A 27,295-nucleotide genomic window follows, 5' to 3' on the forward strand; every position below is an offset into this window, starting at 1 on the left:
TTATATATTTATATTTTCCCGCCTCTCCCACAATAACAATAAGATACAAGAATAAAACATATAATTTTCAAGCATTAAAACAGTTAAAACAGTACAGTCAAACAATTATAAGATATAATATTCTGATCCTGGATAGAAGAATGAATGATGTCTTTACAGAAGATTGGGTGGATATGCTTGCCGGAAGAGATCCGTCTTAACTGCCCTCTTGAAACCCTCCAAGGAGGTAATAAGACAGAGCTCTTCTGGGAGGTTGTTCCATAGTTTAGGAGCCACTGAAGTAAAGGTTCATCAGCAACAATACTTTAATGGTGCACAGTTTTGCTGATTTGTATCCATCGTCTTTTCATGGATTTCATTTGAAAGGTTTTAATTCTATGGGTTGTTTAAATCTATTTTTACAATAAATATATGTTTTACATGCCATGTTGAGCACACTCTCTTCTTGCTTGGCCACACGTGTCCCTGTTTTCACCTGGGAAATATTAGAGGGTGTGCAAGTCCAGTTCCCACCTGAGGCTGCATCTACACTGCAGAGTTAAGGTGGGTTTAAGGGCTCAAACAGAGCTCCATTGTCATGATGCAGGACCGTGGTCAGTCTGTTTGGAATCCTACTGGTGTAGCCTGCATCTGCACTGAAGAAATAATGCAGTCTGACTTTACTTTAAATAATGCAGTCTTCTTTAGCTACAATGGCTCAATGCTATGGAATTCTGGGATTGGCAGTTTGGTGAGATATTTAGCCTTCTCTGTCAGAGGAGATCTCTGGTACTAATGCAAACTACAAATAAAAGTATAGTGTCTATCAAGGGAAGTAATAGTGCCACTCTATTCTGCCTTGATCAGGCCTCACCTGGAATGCTGTGTCCAGTTTTGGGCACCACAATTCAAAAAGGATGCGGAGAAACTGGAGCATGTCCAAAGGAAGGCAACTAAAATAGTGAAGGGTCTGGAAACCATGCCCTATGAGAAATGATTTAGGGAGCTGGGGATGTTTAGCCTGGAGAAGAGACGTTTAAGAGGTGATATGATAGCCCTGTTTAAATACTTGAAGGGATGTCATATTGAGGAGAGAGGAAGCTTGTTTTCTGCTGCTCCAGAGAACAGGACCTGGAACAACAACAACAACAAAAACAATAATAATAATAATTTTTTTTATATCTTCCCGCCTCTTCCAATGGATCGAGGCAGGATCACAACAGAGTTAAAAAACAGTTACAGTATTCCAACATTAGTTACCGTGCAATTAAAAACTACAGCTAAAAACATAAAACATCAAGTGTAAGACATCAAACATCATCAATGGATGCAAGCTCTAGGAAAAGAGATTCTACCTCAACATTAGGAGGAACTTCCTGACAGTAAGGGCTGTTCGACAGTGGAACACACTTCCTCAGAGATTATGCTGGTGTCTCCCTCCTTAGAAGTCTTTAAACAGAGGCTGAATGGCCATCTGTTGAGGATGCTTTGATTTAGATTTCCTGCATGGCAGGGGGTTGGACTGGATGGCCCTTGTGGTCTCTTTCAACTCTACGATTCTATGATTCTATGAACTTAGAGACTCTTAGTTGTTACAGACAGCCAAAATAAAGCTGCTTCGAGTCACAGTGGAAGTATGGTGTTTCAATGATGCATGCGTGCTAAGAGTCCAGAAGCCACACCAAAGCCACACTCCAGTCCTTAGGGCTGGAGCGTGGCTTTGGTGCGACTTCTGGACTCTTAGGACACATGCATCTTTGAAACACCATACCTCCACTGTGACTCAAAGCAGCTTTATTTTGGCTGTCTGTAACAGGCCTCTGAGTTCTTTTTAACACCTTGGACAGTTATAGGTTCTGACAATACTGCTGAGCATTGTTATCTGTTTGCATGTGCTCAGACAGAAGGACCACAGGTAACGCATGGCTCTGACAGGCTCTGACAGTGTGCAAGTCCATTTCCCCATGCCAATGTGCCTATTCCCCTTCCTCTTCCTCCATTCCTCATGTTCCTATGTCTTCCTCCACCTGCTTCCACCCCACAAAACCGGCCATGGGGAGAGACATCTGTGCTGCAGCTTGTGGGGTGTCGCTTCAGGTAGAGCATGTGTTGCTCCTCGAGTCTCATTGCAGGCCAATTAAAGGAGGGCTAAGTGGGCAAGGGAGCCGCGTGCCACCCGTAACCACAAGGACTTAAGGGCCTCAAATCTCTCTGATTATCAAGCTGTTCCTGCCAGCAGCCCGCCACCTCCAGACAAAAAACCCTAGATCAGGATCAATGGGTCCTCCCCAAAGGCTGCTGCTGGGGGTTCTCAGCCACACCCTCTCCAACCCAAACTTTGCTTCCACTTGAACACCTAGCCAGCTCCAAATTCAGGTTCAGCTACCAGAGAACCATATGCTCGCAATTAAGTTAACTTCTGGCTTTGTCGCCAGAGGCAGCGGCAACTGCCAAAGCAGGGACCGGACCCCAAGGGTATTGAGGGGGTAAAGGATGGGGGAGGCAGGCTGATCCAATTGACGCCACTGGTTCACCCTGAGCCCTGCCCTCTGCCGAGACGAGGCCTATTCCATTCCAGCTGTGGCATTGTTAAGTGAATTAACTTTATCCTCAATTTAAAAAGCCAGCGTGAAATCAAAAGAGGCCAGGGGGATGGAAAAGAAAGGACCTGAACAGGAGGAGAAGGAAAGGGGGAGGGAAGACCAGGGCAGGAAAACTCTTACAGGCCAAGTCTCAAATGTGAAATTTGGTCAGGCCCAGAAATCAAGACAGAGCACAGTGGTGGAACTGAAGCTCAGCTTGGCTCAGTCTGCTTTGGTTTTTGCAGCAAAGTCTCTTGTTACTCATCCAGGTGAATGCAATTGTTTGGAAACTTAACATCCAGCATGCACTGAAGGAGGTTTGAAGAGCTGGCAGGCAATGAGGTGCCATTGGTGCACCAGATGGGAGAACCAGAGAGCAGAAATGGGCATGGAAGATTCATTGAAAGGGAGGCTTGCTGCCAGAGTTGCCAGCTAAGGATCCTCCCAGGCCCTGAGCTTTTGGGTCCAAAAACTGGAGGCCTAGATGTTACTCAGATGGTGAAAAAAATCCCAGATGTACATGAGATTACATGCATTTCATATTGTTCACATGCATTTTGAATGTATCCAATAACGTGTTTTTTGTTTGTTTGTTTGTTTGTTTGTTTTTGGAAGGCTACTCCAAAACCTCAAAACCCAGGATAATTGATCTCAGGTTGTGTTCCAAATTTTTCTAAAAGATTCACATTCTTCGCTGTGTGAATAACCGATATGAATAGACTTGGGATAAACCAGAATAAAACTCTGCATGCCTTCAATATATTTCGTAGACTTCTCATAATTGACTACATCATCATTCTCAGTGCTGCCATATGTGAGCGACAAAACTCACAGAGATGTACAGAGAGGCAGTTCTGATTTATGAAATAACGTGAACAACAAAACCTGAATGCGTATGTAAAGAGATCTTCTAGGACCTTTGAGACTAACTAAAAGAAAGAAGTTGGCAGCCTGCTATAAGACCTCTCTACATACTGATTCTAAAGATTAACATCACTATTTCTTTCATAAACTAGAAGGCCTGAGTGAGATTATTCCCATAGTCCCAGTCACAAAAACAATGTTTGAATAACCTCCAAGGGATGCTTCCCCAGGATATTAATTAAGCATTGTGTCTTAAGTCCAACACCACAGTTGCTCACAGCTTGTCAATGAAACAGAGAGACACTAGTGGCTCCTGCCACACTGCACAATTAATACAGTTTGATATTGATTTATCTTTCATGGCTCTATGCTATGGAATCCTGAGATTTGTAGTTTGTTGGGGCACCAGAGGTCTCTCATAGAGAAGGCTACATATCTCACAAACATTTCAGATCCCAGAATTCCATCACATTGAGCCATGGCACTTAAAGCAATGTCAAGCTGCATAAATTGTGCAGTGCAGATGCAGCTAGTAAGAGAATATATATTTCCTGTTTGGAAATTAAGACAGAGACCTTAGCTAAAGGGCTGCCCTCAGAGCAAGAGTGCCTGGTACCAGCTTTGGCTGATATGCCAACTGCGCCCCTGTCTGGACAGAAAGGACCTTGAAACTATAGTACATGCACTGGTAACTTCTCGCTTGGATTTCTGCAATGTGCTCTACATGGGGCTACCTTTGTACCAGGTTCGGAAGCTGCAACTAGTGCAGAATGCTGCAGCCAGATTGATTACAGGTACCCTCAGATGGGACCATATAACACCTATTTTAAAATCTCTTCACTGGCTACCTATTAGCTTCTGGGCGCAATACAAAGTGTTGGTCGTTACCTATAAAGCCCTATATGGCTTGGGCCCGAGTTACTTAAGGGAGCGCCTCTCCCTACACAATCCGCCCTGCACCCTCAGAACAACGGGGAAACTTCTGCTTGATTGCCCCAGGGTAAAACTGGCAGCAACTCACCGGAGGGCTTACTCTTCGAACACACTTCCAGAGAAGATCCGACTTTGCCCCACAATAGAAACCTTTAAGAGGGCATTAAAGACTCACCTCTTTCAAGTAGCTTTCCCCTCTGATTTAGTTTAGATAATGAACCCTCCTACCCATAATCTGTTGTTTTTAACTATATGTACTCGCCCTGGGTTTTTATGCGATTTGTATGAAGTTGTGATTGTAATATTTTATTGTTCTGTACCATGACATGTATCACATAATTTGCTAAACAGTAAACCGCTTTGATCTATAGGAAAGGCAGTATATAAATAAAACTTTTATTTATTATTATTATTAAGATGATATGAAGGAATTATTCCTTTTCAATGATTTAGGGAGATGGAGAAAGGAACAATTCATCTAGTCTTATTTGCCAGAAGATGGATAGAGTGCAGAGTGGAGGGTGACTCCTGGCACTACATGGACTAAAAGGAAAGGAAGAAGCTAACTAAGGGGCTCTGCAGACCATTCCGAAGGGGTGGCCTCGAGCCGCCCCTTCTTAAGCCAGATCAGGGCCACAGCAACCGCATGCCACAGCCCCAATCTGGCCTTTCCAGAGTACAAAAAGGAGCCGCAAAAAGCAGCTCTGTGTGCCTTGGAAAGGGCGCGATAGCCGCAACTATATGATGCTTCTTCAATACTGGCATCATCCAGATGCAGAGCCAGAGGAGCACCATGATGCCCCATGCCATGTGTAGCAGCACGTGGCGTCATAGAGCCGTGGGGGTGGAGCTGGGGCATGCATCGTTGAGACACTATGCCCCGACTCCATCCCCCAGCTGGCCCTTGTCCTTATGACCTGCAGTAGTGTCATTAGGGGAGTGCAGGGGAGTTGGATCACACTGGGTGACACCCCAGAAGATAGGGGTGACACCCTGTCAGCCCCTGGCCCTCCCCAGGTCCTAGGGGCTTTTCCATGGCCCTTCACGTGGGTGCGCAGGACATTTCCCACCCTCCCTGGGTCCCAGTGGCTCTTGCCCAGCCCTTCACAGGGGCATGCAGCTGCTCCCTGGGGGTGTGCAGAGGGATTCGGCTGTGCGTGCACACTCCCGCATGCACGAGAAATCCCATACTGGAAGTCCCACCTCCATAAGTCCCATCCCCACCATGACTGACTGCACTGGGTGACACCAACCCTAGAAACGCCGCTGATGACATGTATTATCTTGTTCTATTCAGAGGCAGGAGTGGGCATTAAGTGAGAAGGAGTAAACCCATAGACACACCTTTTATGGCACCAGCAGTCTGCTGAAACACTGCACCAAGCACTCTTGGTCTGGAGAGAGGCAGAAAAGTCCTAGGAACTAGGCAGCAAGGCCATGACTCAGGAGTGATGGCAATAGGAACATCAGTAGCCTAGTAAATCCTCTGGCAAGAGGCTTTAAAGGGTCACTCTGAAATATATGAGGTGTGGGAAATCTGGAGCAATGCCAACCCAGGTCACCAAATGAATTCCACTGGACTACGCGTAAAGTACGTTCTCACAACAACTCCCCACCCACCCACATTTTTTAATACTCTAGCCTTGAATGAATGCAAAGGGATCTTGTAGCACTGTTGACAAAGATGAGCACTGTCTGTACCTGGGCAAGTGCCTTGAAGAAACTGATGGATTCTCACTCCATCAGACTGAATTTGGTGCTTTCTATGGGGGAAGAATTCAGAGACATCTCCGTATTAGTCTAGAATATCACTATGCAAAAGGTTCTTGTAGCACAGCCAGCCGATGTCTGTCTGTACCTGGCCAAGTGCCTTGAAGAGCTGATAGGTTTCCTTTGTACTTTGTTATATAATCCCTTTGCATACTGCTATTCCAGTCTAACAAAGCTATGTCTCTAAATTCTATGTAGAATGTCATCAGCTGGAATTCTGGTAGACTGAAACCACAACAAACAAAAAACCATCTTCTCCTCAGGTAAGCTGTCTTTTCATTATCATTAATTTCATTACCATTACTCATTATCCATTTTATAGATATTGGCTAAACTTTGACATATCTGACTGATGTCCTGTCAAAAGAAAAAGAGCATGAATTGCCATGACTGAGCAGTCAACAACATTTTAAAGTTTTTAGTTATTGCTATTTTTTTTAAAAAAAGTGCAGCATGGGTTACCTGTCTCAAATTGTACTGGCTTACAATTCCTTTGCAGAAATATTTACACACACACACACACACACACACACACACACACACACTTTGACTTTTCCACATTCATTGTGTTACAGACAGGAACTGAAATGGATTTAACTGGCATGGTGACCAGGATACATAGCAGTGTGAAGGTGGAGACTATTTTTATTGTGGCACAAATGTTAAGTAAATCAAAACACACTGGCAGGAATTTTCTCCAATGTAATGCCATTGATAAGAACCCTTGGAACAAAGCTGCCCCTCCACTGACTCCAACTAGGCCAATGTTATCAGCTCTGGATGGCAGCTATAGCTCTGCAGAATTCAGGATTATTTTCCTAGTCCTACCAGAGGGGACTGAACCTGGAATCTTCAACAAAGGAACTCGCTATAGACCCAATAGGGGCTCAATCTAGTCCAGAATCACCAACTCTGACTGGCAGACCAAGGTTCCTTTTAGAATGTTTTTCCTGGAGAAACCAAGTACTGAACCTAGAATCTGCTTCATAGCAAGCAGACTTGAAAGGAGTCAGACCCTTGGCCCATCTACTCCAATATTTTCAGCTCTGGCTGGCAGAGTTTTCTCCCAGTTTCCAGGCACGACTTTTTCCCAAGGTTACCAGGAGATGTTGGGTATTGAACCTAGGACCTTCTGGTTGCAAAGATCACTCTCTTCTCAAAGATTATCTTCAGAGGTTCTCCTCTGAGCCTACCCACCAAATGAGGTGAGGCAAGTGGGTAGTAAAAAGAGGACCTTTTCAGTACTGGCACCACAGATGTGGAATGTCCTCCCCAGACCCCAGAGAAGCTGGTCCAGCATCACATTGTAGTTGATCTAGTAATGCTGCTGGTACACTTGACTTTTCTTTTTCTTTCTTTTTTTCTTTCTTATTTTATTCACATTTGGTTGTTCCTTCAAACATGTTAGGTGTTTGCATCAGTCTATTATGTTTTTATACTTCATGCAGTATACACATTGGTTGGCTATTCCTGCATGGCAGAATGGGGTTGGACTGGATGGCGCTTGTGGTCTCTTCCAACTCTAGGATTCTATGATTCATGCATTTATAAAAGTTTCATTATGTGAACTATCCAGGGAACTTTAGCTTCTAGATTATTTTTTGGCCATTTTTCTTTGGCCAAAGCTCTTTGAGGACAGGTTCTTGAGAGCTTCAAAATGTACTTGGGCTATTTGGGGTCCACAGACCAAACCTCCCCCACTACTGTATTAGACTATCACAACTATATTAACGTGGAAAGGTTTGAGAGATATGGAAGCTTGGTTTTTGCCTTCTTATTGTTGTTGTGTTCCTACAAGTTGTTTCTGACTTATGATGATACCAAGGCAACCCTACCATGGAGTTTTCTGGGGCTGAGAGTCAGTATCTCACCCAGGGTCGCCCATTGAGTTTCTACTACACTACACTGGCTGACCTTTGCCTGCTGAATTGGAATGGGGCTTTATCCTCATTGCCACAAGCGAGCCAACATGATGTAGTAGTTTGATCATTTATGACCTGAGTTTGAATCTCTGCTAGGCCATGGAAACCTTCTGGGTGTTCATAGACAAGTCACACTGTCTCAACCTCAGAGAAATGCAATAGCACAAACCCCTCTAAACAAATCTTGTACAGAAAACCAATTAATAAGTTCACCTTAGAGTTGTCATAAGTCAGAAACAATTTGAAGGCACACCACAACAACAACAACTTGCTTTCGTACTTGACTTTGTAAAAAAAGATAACTCCAGGCATACCTGCTGGCATGGATATTTACCAAACAAATTGTCCTTCACTTGTTCAGTTTCCTTAATATTCCCTGTAACTGTAATTGTGCAACAAAATCCATGCCGATTGGAAAGTAAATTTGTTAGTTTAGAAATGGTTCTGCAAGATCAACATGCTCTGTGATAATATTCTTAACAAAGCCATCTTATGCCATAAATGGACAAGCTACTTTTTTGAACCTCAGCTCCCAGAATCCCCAGACATCATGGCCACTAGGAATTGCAGCTGAGGAGAGTAATTTTCCAAACTAATGAAGGCCACCAGTGAAAGCAGTTTCATTAAGAGAACCAAATAATAGTATTCTTGACACTAAGTAATCCTTAGTGTTCCTGCACTTTGAGCAGTCTTCTCCATCCAGGTGTCCTCCAGATGGGTTGGGATGCAACTCCCATTGTCCCTAGCCAACAATGGCCATGCTGGTTCAGGATGATGGACACCGTAGTCCAACATACATGTTCAGAAAGCACCAGATGGGATGACTCCTCCTAAGTGTCCTGGGGATGACCTTTGCTCTGAACATCTCCAAGGTGGTTCCACCTTGCCAGGGAGGCTGATAGCTGATAGGACCTGAACTGATGGAGGAGTCACGGTGAGGAATAATTCCCTCCCTGCTAATGTTTAACCTCCCATCCTGCAGCTCTACAGGTCAATGCTTCTTAACCCTAAAATGAGGCGGTGGCGGAGGAAAGCTGGTCCTCTGCCTCCCAGTTCATCTGCAATCTCTCTCACTCCTCACCTTTCTGAACTCATTCCTGGATATTTCTCCTCTACTCAAAGATTCATTTCTTTATCCTTCCTGGAATACACACAGAGAGACACATACTGGAAAGGATCAATCTCTCCCTATATCCAATATATATCTTGTTGTTGTGTGCTCTCAAGTTATTTCTGACTTACGGTGAACCTATCACAGGGTTTTCTGAAACAATGGGAAGATAACAACAGCAATAACAACAACAATTTAATGTTTTGTTTTTAAAAAAACAACAATCAAACTTCTGCACCACATATTATTTCAGCTATTTTATTTTAACTTATATTGGGAGTTGTTATGGGATTCATATTGGGGGAAGATGGAGTGTACGTGAAATAAATAAAATTAATGTTCATCACTTTACTTCCAATGGACATCACTGAGAGAATGGTGGAAGCTGAAATGTTTATGTTTATGAACACAAATGCCCATTTCAAATGAATGCATGCTCATCGTAAGGAGAAAAATAATGCCCAGTTAATGGACTTTAATGAGCAAAAAGCACATTGATACTTTTCACATGCCAAATAGTTTATAGAATCATAGAGTTGGAAGTGACCCCTAAGGGCCATCTATGCCAACCCCCTGCCATACAGGAAGACATATTCAAAGTGTGTGTGTGTGTGTGTGTGTGTGTGTGTGTGTGTGTGTGCTGTGTACTTTCAAGTTATTTCCAACTTATGGCAACCCTAACATGAGTTTTTCTTGGCAACATTTGCTTGGAGGAGGTTTGCCATTGCCTTCCCTTGAGGCTGAGAGAGTGTGACTTGCCCAAGGTCACCCAGTGGGTTTCATGGCCAAGCTGGGAATCGAATCCTGGCCCCCAACACTCAAACCTCTACACCACATGTAAACTCAATAACAGGGACCAGAAACTGATGGCACTTTGGGCATGTCCTCTTGTGATAGTGATCTGAACTGCTAGTAAAGTTGATCATTTCCCCCCAAACTTGAAAAGAAACTGTATGCATCCTTAGATGCATGGTTCTCCATTTGTTCTTGTTGTTGTGTGGCTTAATTTCCAACATATGGTGACCCTAAGGGAGACCTATTGTTAGGTTTTCTTGGCAAAATGTGTTCAGAAAAGGCTTGCCATTGCCTTCCCTGAGGCTGAGAGTGTGTGACTTGCAGAAGGTCCCCCAGTGGGTTTCATGACTGAGCAGGGAATCAAACCCTGGTCTCCAGAGTCATAGTCCAAGGCCCAAACCACTATGCCACACTGGCTGTCATAGGGATCACCATATGCATCAACACACTCACAAGTTTTGTATTTCTATGGTTATTCTTGCAGTTTAATTATGAATGTGCTTCCTGGGCACCTGTTCACTCCATGCATCTGAGGAAGCAGACCAAGTTTATGCAGTAGAATCAGTAGGGAGGTGCTGGGGGTGTGGATTGCACTGGGTGACACTGTGGGGTGCAATTTGAGTTCCCCAGGGTGTTAACCCTTTCAAAGGGAAACAAAAATATGCAAGTATGAAAGTTAAAATTGTTAGAGTCCAGCTTTCATCAGCAAACAGCAAAAGTGTGGGTCAGCCTATTTATTCCAAATCTGCCTTGCTAAAGAATAAAGACTTACTCCAAAAATGACAAACATGCAGTTTGTAGTTTAAAAACAAATAATAATGACTTTAATAAATATAAATCCTATCATAACTGATGATGGCTTGGGTAGAGAGAGAAGCTCTCATCATCTTTAATATAGCAGGAAGAGACTGTTAACCTCACTCAGACTGGTTAGAATCTTGAGAAAGAGTCTGTTAAAGAGCCTCCAAGAGTGAGTGACCAAAGTCACATGTTTAGATAGAATGAGATCGGAGGGAAAGGAGAATGCAATGGATACATTTTCCATCAGACACCAGAAGGGGTGTGTGACAGCACTGCTCCTCAAACATCTGCCTTTTGGCACAAACAGGCTGCAGTGTTTGCTTGTGTCCCTTTAAAACATTGAAAAGATTGTGTGAATGCGGTGAGGTTCAGCCGGAGGAGAAAAGAGAGGACCCAGATTTTAAATTTTATTTTTTTAAAAAATTATATATATATATATATATATATATATATATATATATATAAATTTCTTTAAAAACATCACATTTTACCAAATGTTCACTTCAGCCACATGAAACTACGTCTGTGTATGTAGCAACAGCAGCTTCATTGATATACCACTTCATACCACCTAAGCAGTCTCCAATGCTGGATACTCATTTTAGTGACCTCTGAAGGATGCAAGCCTGAGTCAACTTGAGCCCTGGCTGGGATTGAACTCACAACCTTATGGTTTGTGGGTGAGTGGCTGCAGAACTGCATTTAACCACTGTGCCACCAGGGCTCCTGGTGGATACATATACATATGTAAATATATTTAGGCTGTCCATAAGATGTTGTAATTTAAAAGTATAGTTTTAATTTTGCTTGTTGTTTATGCCACAATTATTACCATGATATCCAGTAATATCCAAGAATTATTATGAATGAATAACATGAGTGCAAAAAAAAAATCACAAAGGCTTCTGTATGGTGTTGTATGGAGAGCCAATGTGGTGTAGTAGTTTGAGTGTTGGACAGCAACTCTAGAGAGCAGGGTTCAAATCCTGCCTCGGCTATGCAAACCCATGGGTGACCTTGGGCAAGTCACACTCTCTCAGCCTCAGAGAATGGCAAGGGCAGTACCCCCCCTCAAAGAAACTAAGGGCCGCCATAAGTCAGAAAAAGACTTGGAGACACACACCAACAAAGGAGACCCTATCCTGGGGTTTTATTGGCAAGATTGGTTCAGAAGGGGCTGGCCCTCAATGAGGCTGAGTGTGACTCGCCTAAGGTGGGGACGTGGGCACTGAGTGCTTCTTTGGCCATCTAACAAACACCCCAGGCGCTTCCCTCCCTCCAAACCCAGTCTGCAAATCTTTCGCTTGTTCTCCTTTCACTTTCTCCTCCCCCCATCCTTTCCCCCTCCTTCCTCACTAGGATCCCCCCTTCACACACACCCCAAGGCTGGCGTCACCGTTGGAGAACCTGTCCCCCCAAGTTCCCACCTTCCCCAGACATCAGGCGGCTTGGGCGTCACCCTGGGCACTGGTCCTAGGATTAGAACTCGCCTCCCGGCCCTTCCCTCCTTCAGGCACTTCGCTGGCGCTGCGAGGGAGACCCTCAGCCTCCCAGATGGTAAGTTGGAGAGGAGAGAAGGGGACAGAAATGAGGAGCACTGGTTTTAGGGGGGGGGTCTTTTGGTGGGGGGCTCTGGGTTCCTGACTTTTTTCCCCGGGGGGGGACCCCTGCCTTTGGTTGCACACAGAGATGCGTTTCCAGATGTTAAGTTGGAGAGGGAAGGGGGGGACCCTCCTTGGCATGGGCAGGAATGGGGGGGCACTGATTTTTCGGGGGTCTTTCAGGAGTCTCTCTAGTTGCTCTAGTCCCTGACTTTTCCAAGGGAACACTCTTGGGTTGCTTCTTCCCCAAAGTCTTTCTGGGGCACCCACCACTTTTTTTTGGGGGGGGGCTGCCTTTGGCTGCCATAGAGATAGGCTTCCAAGGAGTGAGTCCGGAGCATCTCCAGCAGAAAAGGGGGGCTGGCCGTGGGGAGGGGGGGTTCTTCCTGGGGACGGTCTGGAGGTGGGGAGGGGGGTTGCTTCTTGGGGAAGTCTATGGGGCAAAACAGGGCATGGGTATTTTTTATGGGACTTGCTGGTGGGATGGAAAGGATGGTTCTTGGAGAGGGACCCCTTGGAGAAATAAAGCTCCTGGTGAGTCTATTTGTTGGAGAGAGAAGGGGTACGATCCAGATCCCCCCCCCCGGAAAAAAGGGGCCCCCCCCCCCCCCAAAGAGAGCCATCTGAGCCCTCCATCCCTCTCCTGGCGACTCCTTGTCTTGAGTTGCGCTTCGCATCGCACCTGAGCGCCTTTCGCTAAGGATGCGCTCAGGTGTGAAGGCAAGGGGGGATCCTGGGCAGGGGATTTTCACAAGTCCTGCCATTTAAGGGTTGTTGGGTTTTTTAATGACTCTAGCCAGGGGATGCTGGGACCTGTCGTTCTTCTGTGAAGTAAAGAAAAGTGTCTATGTCAGGGGATTTTGGGAATTGCAGTCTTCCCATTGAAATAAGAAAATGGACGTGGCTGGAGGATACTGGGAGGTGTAAGTCTTCCCAGAAGGTTCGTAAAAAGAAAAGTGTCTGGGCCAGAGGATGCTGGGAATTGTAGTCCTCCTAGAAAGTGACAAGGGACCTGGCTATGAAGAATGGGTGGTTCTGGGCATTATAGTTTCCCTTCAATAGGGTGATCAGAGGTCCTCCTTTTCTCTACATTTCAGCTTTTTTGTTCAGGAGGTATTCCAAAATATCCTGCATTTGGAGAATGACAAAGAAGCATAAATTTACATTTATAGGAGTGGGGTTTTTTAAAAGGTTTTATTGGGGAATGTCCTACATTTTTCTTGACTGCCCTACATTTTATGGTTGCGACATCTGATCACCCTGCCCTACAGGAAAGAGGACCCTACCTGGTGTGTGTGTGTGTGCGCGCACATGCTCTAGAAACTGAAGTCCTCCAAATAGTGGAAAGGGATTCACTGTCCTGGGGATTCTGGGATTGGCAGTCCTCCCAATAGGACCTGGCTGGGGGGTGTTGTAGTCCACCTTAAAGTATTTCCTTAGCCACACTCAGTGGTCTGACTCTCTCTGCTTTGCTTTGGCTGGAGTCGTGGCTGGAGTCAGTCTGGCAGGAGGAAGGTGAGGAGGAGGAGGAAGAAGAGGAAGAAGAGGAGGAAGAAGAAGAGAATGAAGAAGGCACTGGTGAGGAGGAAGCATCACTGGGGACCCAGCTAGTAGCAGGTAAGTGCCAGTCAGTCGCCAGGTAGGAGGAGGGCACATGGCATCCTTCCTCAAAGCCCCTTCCATCAGCCTTTCCGTACCAGGCTCAAAGAGACACCCAGGGGTCATCCAGTCCAACCTTCAGCCTATGAAGCGAATCGAGTGCTAACCCTGTTTAGACCTCTGTGTTCCCACTCTTAAAGGGGACAGCCAAAAAATCAAACAAATGGGCCTTAGAACAGATGAAGCCAGAAATCTCCTTGGAAGTCAAGATGATTTAATTGAGTTTAAAAATCATCTGGATAAACCTGCCAGATTAAAACAATATTAAAACTGACTGTACAATATTAAAACACCAGTGCTTTAAAACAATATAAAATTATTTAAAAACATGACAAGAACAGTAAAATGTCAAGCACACACCATTGGAGAACTTTCTGCATAGTCATTTAGTGGCCAAGTGGCTGTTCAAATAAAAAAGCATTTGCCTGCTGGTGCAAGGAGGGTACAAAGGGAGCCAACCTAGGGTGCATTTACACAGTAGAAATAATGCAGTTTGACATAGCTTTAACTGCCATGACTCCACCCTACAGGTCCCTGGGATTTGCAGTTTTGTGACAGCCAGGGTGATGAAGTGGTTTGAGTGCTGGATTATGATTCTGAGGCTGCATCTGCACTGCAGAAATAATCCAGGTTGACACCACTTTAACTGCCATGGTTCAATGCTATGGAATTTTGGGAACTTTAGTTTTGTGAGACATTTAGCCTTCTCTGTCAGAGAGCTCCAGAGCCTCAACAAACTAAAATCCCAAGAATTCCATAGCCAGGGCAGTTAAGGAGGTGTCAGCCTGGACTATTTTTGCAATGTGGAAGCAACCTGAATCTGGTGACCTAGGTTCTTTTGGAATTCCCTTGTGTGCTCCATTATCCATTGAATGTTTGCAATGTGGCCACTTTTGGGGCATGTGTCATCTGAACTCCACACCCCCAAAGCAGCCATCTGTTTCAGACCATAGAATCATAGAGTTGGAAGAGACCTCAAGGGCCATCAAGTCCAAACCCCTGCAGGAAATCACAACCAAAGCACCCCCAACAGATGGTCATCCAGCCTCTGTTTTAAAAACCCCAAAGAATTAGACTCCGTTCAATTCCTGTTTGGCCATGAAACCCACTGGGTGACCTTGGGCAAGTCACACTCTCTCAGCCTCAGTGGATGGAAATGGCAAACCCCCTCTGAAGAAGCTTTCCAAGAAAACCCTGTGATAGGTTCATCTTAGGGTCACCATAAGGCAGAAATAACTTGAAAGTGCACACCACACACATCACCTGCAGTGGCTGGTGACTTCCATGTCTGCTGTGGGTGTCAGTTTGCAGCAGCTCAAAAGAGCTATCCAGGGTACTGAACCCCCAAATAGCTTCAGAATTTTTGGATAACACCTTTAAAGTTCAGATCAAATCCCGGAGTGGATTTTCCACCACCATCATCCCACTGAAACTGAATCCACTAGCCACCATGAAAGAAATAATCTCATCACACTCTCAGTGCACAGCAAAACCTGCAAGCTGTCTGCTCTGGATTTAAGAAGGTTCAACACTTGACACAGAAACTGTGTGAAGCCTCTTGGAAACACTGCTTTTAGAGGTAGCTCTGCAGTTTGTTGATGCTTTAAAACACCAGTTGAATTGTTGTTTAGAGGAGGACCTTGGGAACTAAGTTTCTGCAAAAGGTTTTTAACAGAATTTTTGACACTTTTACCAAACTACAACTCCCAGGGATTTTTTGAGTGGAGCAGAGTTGAAAAGGAAAAAGTCTGCATTTGCAGCAACTCAAACTCCTGAGGCCAGCAAAGAGACAGAACAAGTTTATTACAGGGTCAGGTTGTTACTCTTTTAGGCAGGGGAAAGGAAAAGATACTCCAGCAATTCATCTCTTGAATAGATTGCATGGATCCCCCCTCCACCCAATGATGATACTTTTTTAAAATCCTGATTTTCAAATCCAGAAATTAATTTCTAGATACTTACATTTTGTATGTGTGTGGTGTGAGTATGTGTAAGAAATGATTGTATAGCATTTTGGCAATCCACTGTCATCTTCTGAGGCTGAGAGAGTGCGACTTGTCCTAGGTCACCCAGTGAGTTTCCATGGCCAAGCCAGGATTTGAACCCTGGTCTCCAAAGTTCTTACACCACTACATCCCACTGGCTTCTGACTGTTGATAGTACAATAAATTTCTGCAAATTAACCATTTAATCAGTAAAAGAAAAATCCAAACTCAACGTCAGTTAAAGAATCTATGCAGATCATCACAATTATTTTCATTTATTTCCTGCCCTCTTTCACAAGATCTCAGGGTGACATGCAGCTGAAACTGATTGCAGAAAATTAAAAAGTACCAAAAATGTAACGATTTAGCATGACAGAACAGGTTACTGTTGTTGTTGTGTGCCTTCAAGTCATTTCTGAATTATGGTGACACTAAGGCTACCCTATCATGGAAAATAATATTGCTGCACAGGAAAAAAAATCATTTTATGTACTCCAAAACTGCAGACGTCAATTTCTGGGTCATTCCCTATTTCAAAAAGCAAAATCAAATTAAACAAAACTATCTCTCCCAGGCCTAAAACTACTGGGGGGGGGGGGGAGCATTGTCCTCATGCCCCTGGGGTGTTTGGGCTCAAAAATAGGTGGTTATCTTGGGACCACAAAAATGGCCTTGGAGGCCAATGCAGGACCATGGGCCATACTCCTCCTCCAAATCCCACATTGCTCTGGATTATTCATCCTTCCCTAATCCCATAAATGGAATGTTGCAAATAATCTAATAGTGGACTCTCCTGGGTCTGCACTGTTGTCCACAAGGGGCTCTTGTTGTTGTTGTTCATCCCCTACCCACTAATTAACCCTTTCTGCTCCTGGGAATACATGAAATGATCTTGTGGTTACTCCTCATTTTTTAATTCTCTTTTTCAAGCAGATTGCAATCTTTCTGGTGGGAAGTGGCTCAGTCAGAGATGCTCATAAGAGAGGGGAATGGCTTCTCTTTGTCTCCCAAGTGGGTCCTAAATCGTACTCTAGGGCCTCTCCAGATTCTCTTCTGCCCCCTAGAAGCCAAGAATGGCTCAGAACAGGAATGTTTGGCAAACCACAGCAGAAAGCTTGGCGATCAAGGGGAATTAAGAGAAGGAGGGATGCTTTTTGCAAAACAGTTTGGAAATGTTGCTTTTCAGGGCTTCATCCCTTTCTCCCAACCAGCATGACCAGTTGTAATATAATTATTATTATTTATTTATTTATTTATTATTATTATTATTATTATTATTATTAACCTTTATTTATAAAGCACTGTAAATTTACACAGTGCTGTACATACAACCTTTTAGTATTCATTTTATTTATTTATTTATTTATTTATTTATTTATTTATTTATTTATATCCCACCTTCCTCCTGACACAGAGACTCAAGGTGGCTAATATATTAAAAAGTAACTTTTCCAAGCTCTGGTTTTTAGTTAGAAGGATGTGTGTTTGTGGATGTACCTTCATGTTCCCTGTTGACTTATGGGGACCACATGAACTTCATAGGGTTTCCTTAGGCCAGGAGTCCTCAGAGATGGTTTTGCTAGTCCCTTCCTCTGAAATATAGCCTCTAGCACCTGGGATTTATTAGCAGTCTCCAATAAACCAGGGCCGATCCTGTTTAACTTCCAAGATCCAATTTTTCACTGCAGTGCCAGAAGATTCCTTGTTCTGCCTCAGGACAATCCTGTGTGTAGTTTGATCTGAGAATGTCAAATCTATTAAATTGTTCCTTTTGGAAAGGAGTGGAGAAAATGTGGCCTATGGGCTATAAATTGCCTCACATTGGTCCAAAACATGGAAAAACACTCCCAGTCTCCTAGAGGGCATACTAACCCCCCTCACCCCCAGCCTGTCCTAGCCTAGAACTCTAACCACTACACCATGCTAGCCTTTACTGGTGCATAACCCTGCAAGAAATACAAGCATTAGCTCTGAGCACCAACACAAATTCTGGCTTCTGTACATTTCTCTGAAGGGAAGTTGCAATGACAGAAGCTGCTGTTTGCTCCCAGGTTCTCTTTCTGAACTCTTTGACTTCTCATTCTCTCTCATTCTTGGCGCAGATGGGTTCTGCAGTTTGGAGACAACCCTTCAAGAGGATGTTGGGACTTGTGACCAGCTATGCACACAGCTTTACAGAAACAAACAGGTAACTGGCGTGATCCTATCAAGAGCTTAAAAGTTAAGAAATTTGGACCACCCAAACAAATTCTAGGACAAAGTTATTTCTATCCCTGAGTTCAAAAGAGATATATCTACAGGTGGATAGACTCCACAATAGAAACCACAATAGCTGTCTTTACTTTGCAAGACCTGAGCAGGGTTATTGATGACAAGATGACTTGGAGGTCTCTCATTTAGCAGGTTGCCATAAGTTAAGTCAATTTGATGGCAGTTAACTACAGCAGTACAAATACAGGTTGAGTTTCCTTCACACAGAATTCTGACATTTGAAATACTCCAAAATCCAAAACTTTTAACATGGGTTGCTGACATAATGATACATTTGCTTTCTGATAGTTCATTGTACACAAACTTTGTTTCATGCACAAAATTATTTTAAAAATAGCATATAAAATTACCTTCAGGCTAGGTGTATAAGATGTATTTGAAACATAAATCAATTCTGTGTTTCAGTTGGCTCCCATGTCCAAGATATTTCTTCATGCACATATATGTAAGTACAAGTATTCCAAACTCCAAAGAAAAAAACACACCAAAATCATAAAAACTTGCAGTTTGAAACATTCCCCCCCCCCCCAGGAATAACCAGCTTTGCTCCTCCTCTGTTGCAAAGTTGTCCATTCTGAAGCTGAGCAGTTGACTGCGCGCACATCCTGCTGAGCTGCTCGAGTCATCCATCACTGCTGCTGAGTTATCAACCACTGCTTAGACTGAGCAACTGCTATTGCTCTGTGGTCAGACCAAAGCACCCAGCAATGGCCACATGGCCGAGCACCTTGTTTAAACCTCAGAGCAAGCAACTGGTGGCAGCACTGGATGCACCAGGCAGCCCAGTGGGGCATACATATAGGCACCATTCAGACTCACCTATTTGCGCTGGATGGAACTGGGCAGAATCGGGTCCCCCCCTCCCAAATCTCTCCGGAAGCAAGTGCCCACTAAAGAATTACCTCAGTCGGGGTAATTAAACCCTGAATGCCCTTACAGCTCTTCTGGAGAGTTCACATTTGCAGGTACCGGTTTAAAATGAAGGCACCTTTGCTGTCAATCAAACAGTTCCGCTTTCGTCAGGGTGACGTTTCCTGCAGCCATTGGGCAATCAGAAGTGTGCTTCCCCCCTCCTTAAAAAAAAAAAAAAAACAGGCGGCAGTATGCACAGATGCTGTCAAATTTAAAAACCTCCAGGTGTGTGTGTGCGTGTTGTGTGTATTTGGGTCACTACAGATTATGGATCTTCCACTGCCTCCACTTTTCAACCCCAAAATGCATTCTAATGCAATCTCTGCATCCTCCCTTCTTGCAACCCCATAATGCCTCATACACATATAATAATAATAATAATAACAACAACAACAGCAACAACAACAACAACAACAACTATTATTATTATTATTATTATTATTATTATTATTATTATTCCTCACCCCAAATGGCATCTCTGCATCCTCTTGCTTTCCCTAAACCACCTCAGAATGCCTTACAGACACATAAAGTAGCAAAAGCATTCTGTATCAATTTGCCAAATTGAAAGGGAAACATCTGTATCATTCGCATTGTAGCATTCGCATATAAAAATAATTTAGAAAAAAAGTCTATTGCAAAGTGCCGTGCTGGGAGCAAGGAAATGAAAGGGAAAGTCGCACAAGCAGACACACATTCTATCTATATATGTATCTACCTGTAGCAAAAAGCATATGCATAGTCTGTCAAAAATAAAAAATAAAATAAAAAGAGAGAGAAAGCTGCCTGCGAGAGCGGAGGCTTGCTCTGTTCCCTGCCCTCCCTTTGACCTGCACTGAATTGACCCTTTCTCCAGCTCCATCCTCCCACTCCATTACCCCCGATTGCCCTTTGCATCCTTCCTCTGGCTCCTTCCTCCTCCTCCTCCTTCTCCAATGAAGGGGAGGAATGTTCTGCCCTCTGCCCTCCCTCTGACCTAAATCCCTCCCCTGAACTTGCCTCAATCATGATCAGGGACAAGTTCATATTCGCCAAACCTGTTTTTTCCCCCCAAACGGTACATCTTTTACTCCGCTTTCAAAAGACCCAAGCTAAGGGACATTTGCCCCAGAATGGGTGTGCAAGCCTCGGATTTGCTTGTGGGAGATTTGGGGCAAATATGAACTTCCCATGATTAATTCGGTTTCTGATTCGAAGTAAAAGGTAGTCTGAATGGCCCCATAGTTAGCTGCCTGACATCAGAATGGAGGGCTCCAGATCTCCTGGGAAGATCCAGAGCAAACGGGGACTTATTAAAAGCCAAAGTAATTGTGGGAAAACCCAGTTCTGCTGCTGAATAGACCGGCTGTATCCCATCTGATTGCACCAGAACCAGAAGCCCATTTTATATTTGGCCCATGGAGACAGGGCCTGAGTTGGCCACTGCTATGCATCTCCCTGATGCTAAACTGATATTATGCCAAAGGAGATTAAACCTGGCATAGTTTAAGCAGATGGAAAAATTTGTTGGCATAGACAATAATCCTTGCAGGATGCCAGGTTGTTTTTGGGCTGTGAAACTGGTGTGTGGTGGGGATTAAGTTGCCGTAATGACTGGTTGTTTTAAAACACCAGAAGGAAGGATGCTAGGAGAAAAAGAGACATGAAATGCTAGACAGGTCTGTGTGTCTCTTTCAGGACCCTTCATTCATTCATTCATTCATTCATTCATTTATATCCCATCTTTTTTTCCAGTTCAAGAGTCAACAAATTAAAAATAAACATAGAAGCTGAGTCTCTTTTATCCAAAATGCATGGTACCAGAATTGTTTGGGATTTCTGAGTTTTTCAAATTTTGGAATATTTGCATATACATATCTTGGACATGGGAGCCAAGTCTAAAGACAAAATTCATTTATATTTCATATACACCCTGTACAAATCAACTGAAGGTAAATCTATATAATATTTTAATCATTTTGTGCATGAAACAAAGTTGGTGCACATCCAACCATTACAAAGAAAAGAGTCACTATCTCAGCCATCCATGAAAAAAAAAGGATCTTTGGAGTATTTTGAATTTTGGAATTCTGGTTAAGGGAGACTCGACCTGTATCATTAAAAACCCACAAGATAAAAAGTTAAAATGAGATTAAACAATCAAAAAGTTAAAATCAAATTAAAACAAACATCAATAAACATACAAACACAAACACCAGCACAACAATTTACAAGATCTGGCACATAATTTTGGTGGGACGGGCCCACCAAAATAAAAATAGGCACTGAAAATTTCACATTTTTGTTTTAATATTGATTATTGAAGAAGATAAATTATTATTTCTTTAAAACAGCAATGATCCATTAACTCCCACCAGTCCGTAGCCCCAATTTTATTTATTTTCATTCAAAATATTTCTGCCTCACCCTCTATGCAGAGATCTCCAAGTGGCATACAGTAAAAACCCAAGCTGACAATTCACAACAGTGTGAATTTTTGGAGTGATTTTAAAAGGTTAAAAATTTTAGTAATTAAAAAAGATGATTAAAATAGTTAAGAGTCTAGAATGATTTAAAATAACTTACATATGAACATCTGTGTAAAATCAATTAGGCCCCAAAGGCTTTAGAGAACCACCACATTTGGCCACAGAGTGATGGCAATGCCAGTGCCAGCCAGGCTTCCAAGGGAAGTGTGTTCCACAACTGAGGTGCCACAGCAGCAGGGAAGGTCCTACTCCTCTGTCCTCCCACAGCATATTGCCCTGAATGATCAGACATGGAAGAGTGGTATACAAAGCAAATTAAAACACATTGGGAAGACAAGAGCTTGGGGGATTTACTTTTTGGTACGATAAAACCTCTTGCAGGGGGATTCTGGGAATTATAGTCCCAAGTGACTATAAATTGTAGTTCCAGGGAATTCTATTGGTATTATTTATTTATTTATTTATTTATTTCCTTATATCCTGCCTTTCTTCGAATATAGTGACTCAAGGCGATGAATGGTAGTGATGGCCTCCTCCTCCCACCCTTTCTTCATTTCTCCATCCTTCTCGTCCCCATTTCCCTCCTCCTCCTCCTCCTCCTCCTCCTCCTCCTCCTCCTCCTCCTGTTCTGTCTTCTCCTTTTTCTTCATTCTCTTCTCCCTCTTCCTCCTCCTTCCTCCCCTTCTCCTCTTGCTTGTTTTTCTTCCTCTGTTGCCTTCTTCTCCTTCCTCCTGCTCCACCACCACCTCCTCCTCCTCCTCCTCCTCCTCCTCTTCTTCTTTATTTATTTATAACCCCTCCCTCCCTCCCCAAAGATGGGACTTAAGGCAAGTTAAAAGTTGTCCAAAAAGTTTTTTCCCACCCTATAGGAAGCGCATACATTGCAAAAATTGACAAGGAAATCTGAAGCAGGTACAGTTTACTTCAGTGGCTAGAGAAATCTCAAGTTACGTAATGTAGTTGGGATTAATTTAATTAATTAATTAAATTTTAAAAAATTAAAAAAGAAAGAAAGAAAGAAAGAAAAATTCATCTTGTCCACAGGAGGTCAGCCAAAATGGTGAAAGGTCTGGAAATTAGCAAGCCTTCTAGTGAGTGGCTTAGGGAGCTGCATATGTTTAGCTTGGGGAAGAGAAAGTTAAGAGGTGATATGATAGCTATGTTTAAATATTGGAAGGGATGTCGTATGAAGGATGGAGTGAGCTTATTTCTGTTGCTCCAGAGACTAGGACCTGGAACAATGGATGCAAGGTACAAGAAAAGAGATTCTGCCTCAGCATTAAGAAGAACTTCATGACAGTAAATGTTGTTCAACTTGGAGGGTGGCGGAGTCTCCTTTGGAGGTTTTTAAACAGATGCTGGATGGCCATCTGTCACAGGGAGTGCTTGAATGGTGCCTACCTGCATGGCACAATAGGGCTGGATTGGATGGCCCTTGAGGTCTCTTCCAGCTCTTGGATGCTATGGCTGAGACCTTCTAAAAATAGAGAAGGCTTTGAACTAGTAACCTTGGACTGTGATGCAGCTAATCTTGGCATATTTGCACTCTGGGCATTGTTCCCTATCGGCTGTTTCCTGCTGCACACCTTTTTTGTGTGTGCCCTTGTGGTTACATTTTTCAAAGGAATCTCTTCAAATAATTTGCAGAAGAACAGGAAAAGTCAAACGTGAGCCTGCAACAGTCATTCTCTTGGTCTCTTTTGCTCTCCTGAGACATAAGGTTCCTCCCATGGATCAAGTTCCAAATAGTACATACCAATTTCCACAGGTTGGGGGTGGAGATGGGTGTTAGTCATTTTAGTTGCAGAGCTTTGGATCTGTGCCCTGTTGTAGCCTCTCTTTGACTTCCAGCTTCAAGACACCTTGCTGCAGAAGGAGGAAGAGTTAGCACGATTGCAAGAGGAAAACAACCACCTCAGGCAGTTCCTGAATTCTGCTCTGGTCAAGCAGTTGGAGGAAAAGACCAAGGTAGGTGCAACTCTCTGCTCAGAGCATCCATGTGAGGAGAGTTGTAGCTGCTCACCGTGTTCTCAACAGTAAAACTGTAGATTCCTCATAAAACATGCAACCTTTACCATTCTGAGGTCCAGTATGTAAAGAGGTCTTGTAGTACCTTTGAGCCTAATTGAAAGAAAGAAGTTGTCAGCATGAGCTTTCGTAGACTAAAGTCTACTTCATCTGACAAAGTAGACTTAAGTCTATGAAAGCTCATTCTGCCAACTTCTTTCTTTCAGTTAGTCTCAAAGGTGCTACAAGACTTCTCAACATACTGCTTCTATATAACACAGCTATATCTTTGAATTTCACCATTCCTAGTCCCAAAGCCAAGGATCAAGTATTTGAACCTTCCTAGACACACTATAGAAAATCTGGGACAGATAATCCACACTTTATTCAGGCTGCATGTTCACTGCAGAATGAATGCAGTTTGACACTGCTTTAAGTGCCATGGCTCCATTCTGTGGAATCCTGGGATTTGTAGTTTGTCATGGCACCAGAGCTCTCTGACAGAGAGGGCTAAATGTCTCACAAAACTATAATTTTCAGAATCCGGTAGCACTGAGCCATGGCAGTTAAAGCAGTGCCAAACTGCGTTAATTCTGCAGCGCAGATAGAGCCTAGGACATTCTAACAAACCTGGCCTGGATGAAGGAACTGATCTGCTGCAAATATGCTTCCATTGGATTGAGAGGGGTGTTGCGCCTGAGTCAGTTTTGCGTTGGCATTGGCTGCAATGCCAGGCTTATGCAAGGCCACATCTATACTGCAGAACTGCATGCGGTTTGACATTGCTTTAACTGCCATGGCTCAATGCTAGGGGAGTCTGGGATTTGTAGATTTGTGAGATATTTAACCTATTCAGTCAGAGGGTTCTGGTGCCACAACAAACTACAGATCCCAGGATTCTATAGGATGGAGTCATGAGAATTAAAGTGGTGTCAAACTGCACTAGTACTGTGGCAGCAACTCAAGGCTGTTTGGTACTGAAACCTACCAACACCCCTGCTTTTAGATTAAGTTAATTGCTGGCAAATGGATGCAACAGGCAGCTTTGAAGGTGATTTTCTTTCCCCGATATCTCCAGGAGAATACCAAGGCCATGCCTGGTGAATGAAGAATCCAACTTGTGTGTTGTTGTTTTTTTAAAGAAATACTTATCTGTCCCATAACCTGACAGCCTGAATCTGAACAATATGAGGCCCCACGTATGTGCCTACTCAAGATGACATGGCAAACCCATGAACTGCACATAGTTTTCTTAGGCAAGGAATCCTCAGAGGTGGTTTTGCCAGTTCCTTCCTCTGAAATATAGCCTACAGTACTTAGAGTACCCTAAAAGTTGCCAGGGTAACATTCCATCCAGCCAAAATTTCTTGCAAATGTTTAAGGGTGCTTTCCAAGCCAGACATCTAAACTGGCCTTCTAGAGATGTAAACTATGTACACAAGCCAGCCTCCATTCTTTGCTGTCAGAAATCCCTTAACACTACATGTGTTGTGAGGAACCAGATATTCTGAGTGTAACATTCACTGTGACAGCATGTTTTGCTGGAGGACAATCCCAAGGCAAGAAAACTAACCTCCAAACTGGTAAAAAAAATGGCAGTTGAAAGTGACGGTATGCCATTCCTGGCACCCCAAAAAGTGATGGTGCAGCCCAACTCCTCCACATTTGCCCACCCTTGATATAAAGGAAGGCTACAGTGCATCAGAGAGCCTAGGGGAGTTACTTTTTTGTAGTACTGCTCTCAGAATTCTCCAGCTTCTCTCTCTCTCTCTCTTTTAACCATTCCTCACTTTCAGCTTTTAATATCCAAAGAATAACCAATTTCATCCCGATGATAGAATTCAAAGACACAGCAGTGCAGGGACGTAGCCAAGGGGGGGGGGGTTCTTGGGGTCCGGACCCCCCTGTCCATTAGAAAAATGAATGGTCTGTGCTGCTGTGCCGCCGCACCCAAGCCCCATTATAATGGTACTTAGTCTGCCCCCCCCTTCCTAAAATCCTATCTACGTCCCTGAACTGTGTTAGTTTGCAGCATCAGTATGCAAAGGGATCTAGTAACACCTTTGAGTCTATCTGAAAAAAAGAAGCTGGTAGCATGAACCTTCATATACTTGAGTACTTTAGATGCATGTAGCGGAGGGAAGCTCATGGCATGAGCTTTCATGTATTTGAATCAACTTCCTCAGATGCATGGAGTGGAAGGTCATAGATGTATGGATGGCCTGGCTGGATGGCCAGCCCTGGACTCTCCACTCCATGCATCTGAGGAAGAAGGCTCAAGTCTATGATAGCTCGTGCTACCAGCTTCTTTCTTTCAGTTAGTCTCAAAGGAGCTACAAGCTTATTGGTTGTTCTCCATTTCTCCCTAACAGAAGCTGCTTTTGCAAAATGGCTGTGGTGTTCACCAGCCCCACAAAGCCTGCAAGCGACGGATGAAAATGGAAAGCTCCCTTCAGCATGAGGCGTCTCACCCCCAGAAGGCCCGCCGGAACCTCCTTGCCAGTTTCTCTGCCTGCGAAGAACATCCCCACCATCCTCCTGTGGACACCTGGGTCCTACGAACCCTTGGGCTCAAAGACCTTGACACTATTGATGATGAGTCCTCCTCTCCAGCTAACTACAGTGCCTTGACCTTGGACCTTCCCCCAGAACCTTCTTTCCTTAGAAGTACCCTTGGGATGACAGACTATGACATTCAGGATGGCCAGCCAGCAGGTTATCCCTGTGCCGAACTGCCTGCCACAGAGAGCCCTGAAACCCCAAGGAAGATGTCATCCTTGTCCTACTTGCCACCACTTCCTACAGGACCTTGCCATCCTCTGCTCACCCTGAGCCATGCCACTCCCCTGCCTGGCATTGTGCCCTGCTCACCAGAGACCATTTCTCCAACTCAAATGGACATGGCCTTCACTGCCTCCTTAAGCCCCCACTGCAATGTGAAAACGCACACTTTCCGGCAGGGACAGGCATTTGTGCGCAGGGACGAGGATGGAGGATGGAAACTCACCTGGGTCCCCAAGGAGCCTGAATGAATGGATGTCCTCTCCCCATGCTCAGCCCAACCTGCATCCCAACACTGCCAGCCAATAATGACTTGACTTGTAATGGTTCACCCCAGCTAGACCCTAACTGAATAGTGAGTCAATATATGTCAACCCTTTTGATGCAATGAGTCTACTCTAATCAGACCATCAGTGCATTCATGCCAATGTGCTTTGTTGTTGTTGTGTGCCTTCAAGTCTTTTCCAACTTATGGGGTTTTCTGGAATTGAGAGTGTGTGGCTCACCTGAGGTTATCTAGTAGTTTTCCACAGCCAAGTGGGGAATTTGAATCCTGGTCTCCCAGGGTTCTAGTCCGATGTGCAGCCACTGTGCCACACTGTCTCTCCTAATGTGTTTACAGATGGAAAATTAAAAGTGGTAAATTAAAAGAAGAAAAGACAAATAATCTTGCTCTTTCTTGAACATCAGAAGGATTTTTGCCAGGCTAATACAAACACATTGAAAGGACTAAATGGCCATCTAATTTAGCACCCATTCATATGCCACACAACATGCTCTCAGCAGACAAGAAGTAGGGACTGTAAAGATTCATTGCTCATGCAAGTGAGCAAAGCTACTGTCTTCATCTTGGC

The 27,295-nt window shown here is 43.9% G+C and overlaps 1 protein-coding gene across 4 annotated transcripts; it reads left to right on the top strand.

Moving 5' to 3' along the window:
• The first annotated feature begins 6,141 nt into the window (after positions 1-6,141).
• Positions 6,142-27,108, top strand: GMNC (geminin coiled-coil domain containing). 4 transcript variants are annotated; one of them, XM_042456179.1, is made up of 6 exons: positions 6,142-6,391; positions 12,117-12,314; positions 13,843-13,975; positions 18,105-18,190; positions 23,505-23,621; positions 26,033-27,108. In XM_042456179.1, exons 2-6 carry the CDS (start codon positions 12,312-12,314, stop codon positions 26,690-26,692), a joined length of 999 nt encoding a protein of 332 aa, XP_042312113.1. In that variant the 5' UTR covers positions 6,142-6,391; positions 12,117-12,311; the 3' UTR covers positions 26,693-27,108. The 4 variants fall into 4 exon arrangements, with proteins under 4 accessions (XP_042312113.1, XP_042312117.1, XP_042312116.1 ...); XM_042456183.1 differs by lacking the exons at positions 6,142-6,391; positions 12,117-12,314 and adding an exon at positions 16,933-17,013 and having other exon boundaries at positions 12,958-13,975; XM_042456182.1 differs by lacking the exons at positions 6,142-6,391; positions 12,117-12,314 and adding an exon at positions 16,936-17,013 and having other exon boundaries at positions 12,958-13,975.
• Positions 27,109-27,295: the final 187 nt, after the last annotated feature.

This window comes from Sceloporus undulatus, chromosome 3 (assembly GCF_019175285.1).
Source record: "Sceloporus undulatus isolate JIND9_A2432 ecotype Alabama chromosome 3, SceUnd_v1.1, whole genome shotgun sequence".
Taxonomy (NCBI): domain Eukaryota; kingdom Metazoa; phylum Chordata; class Lepidosauria; order Squamata; family Phrynosomatidae; genus Sceloporus; species Sceloporus undulatus.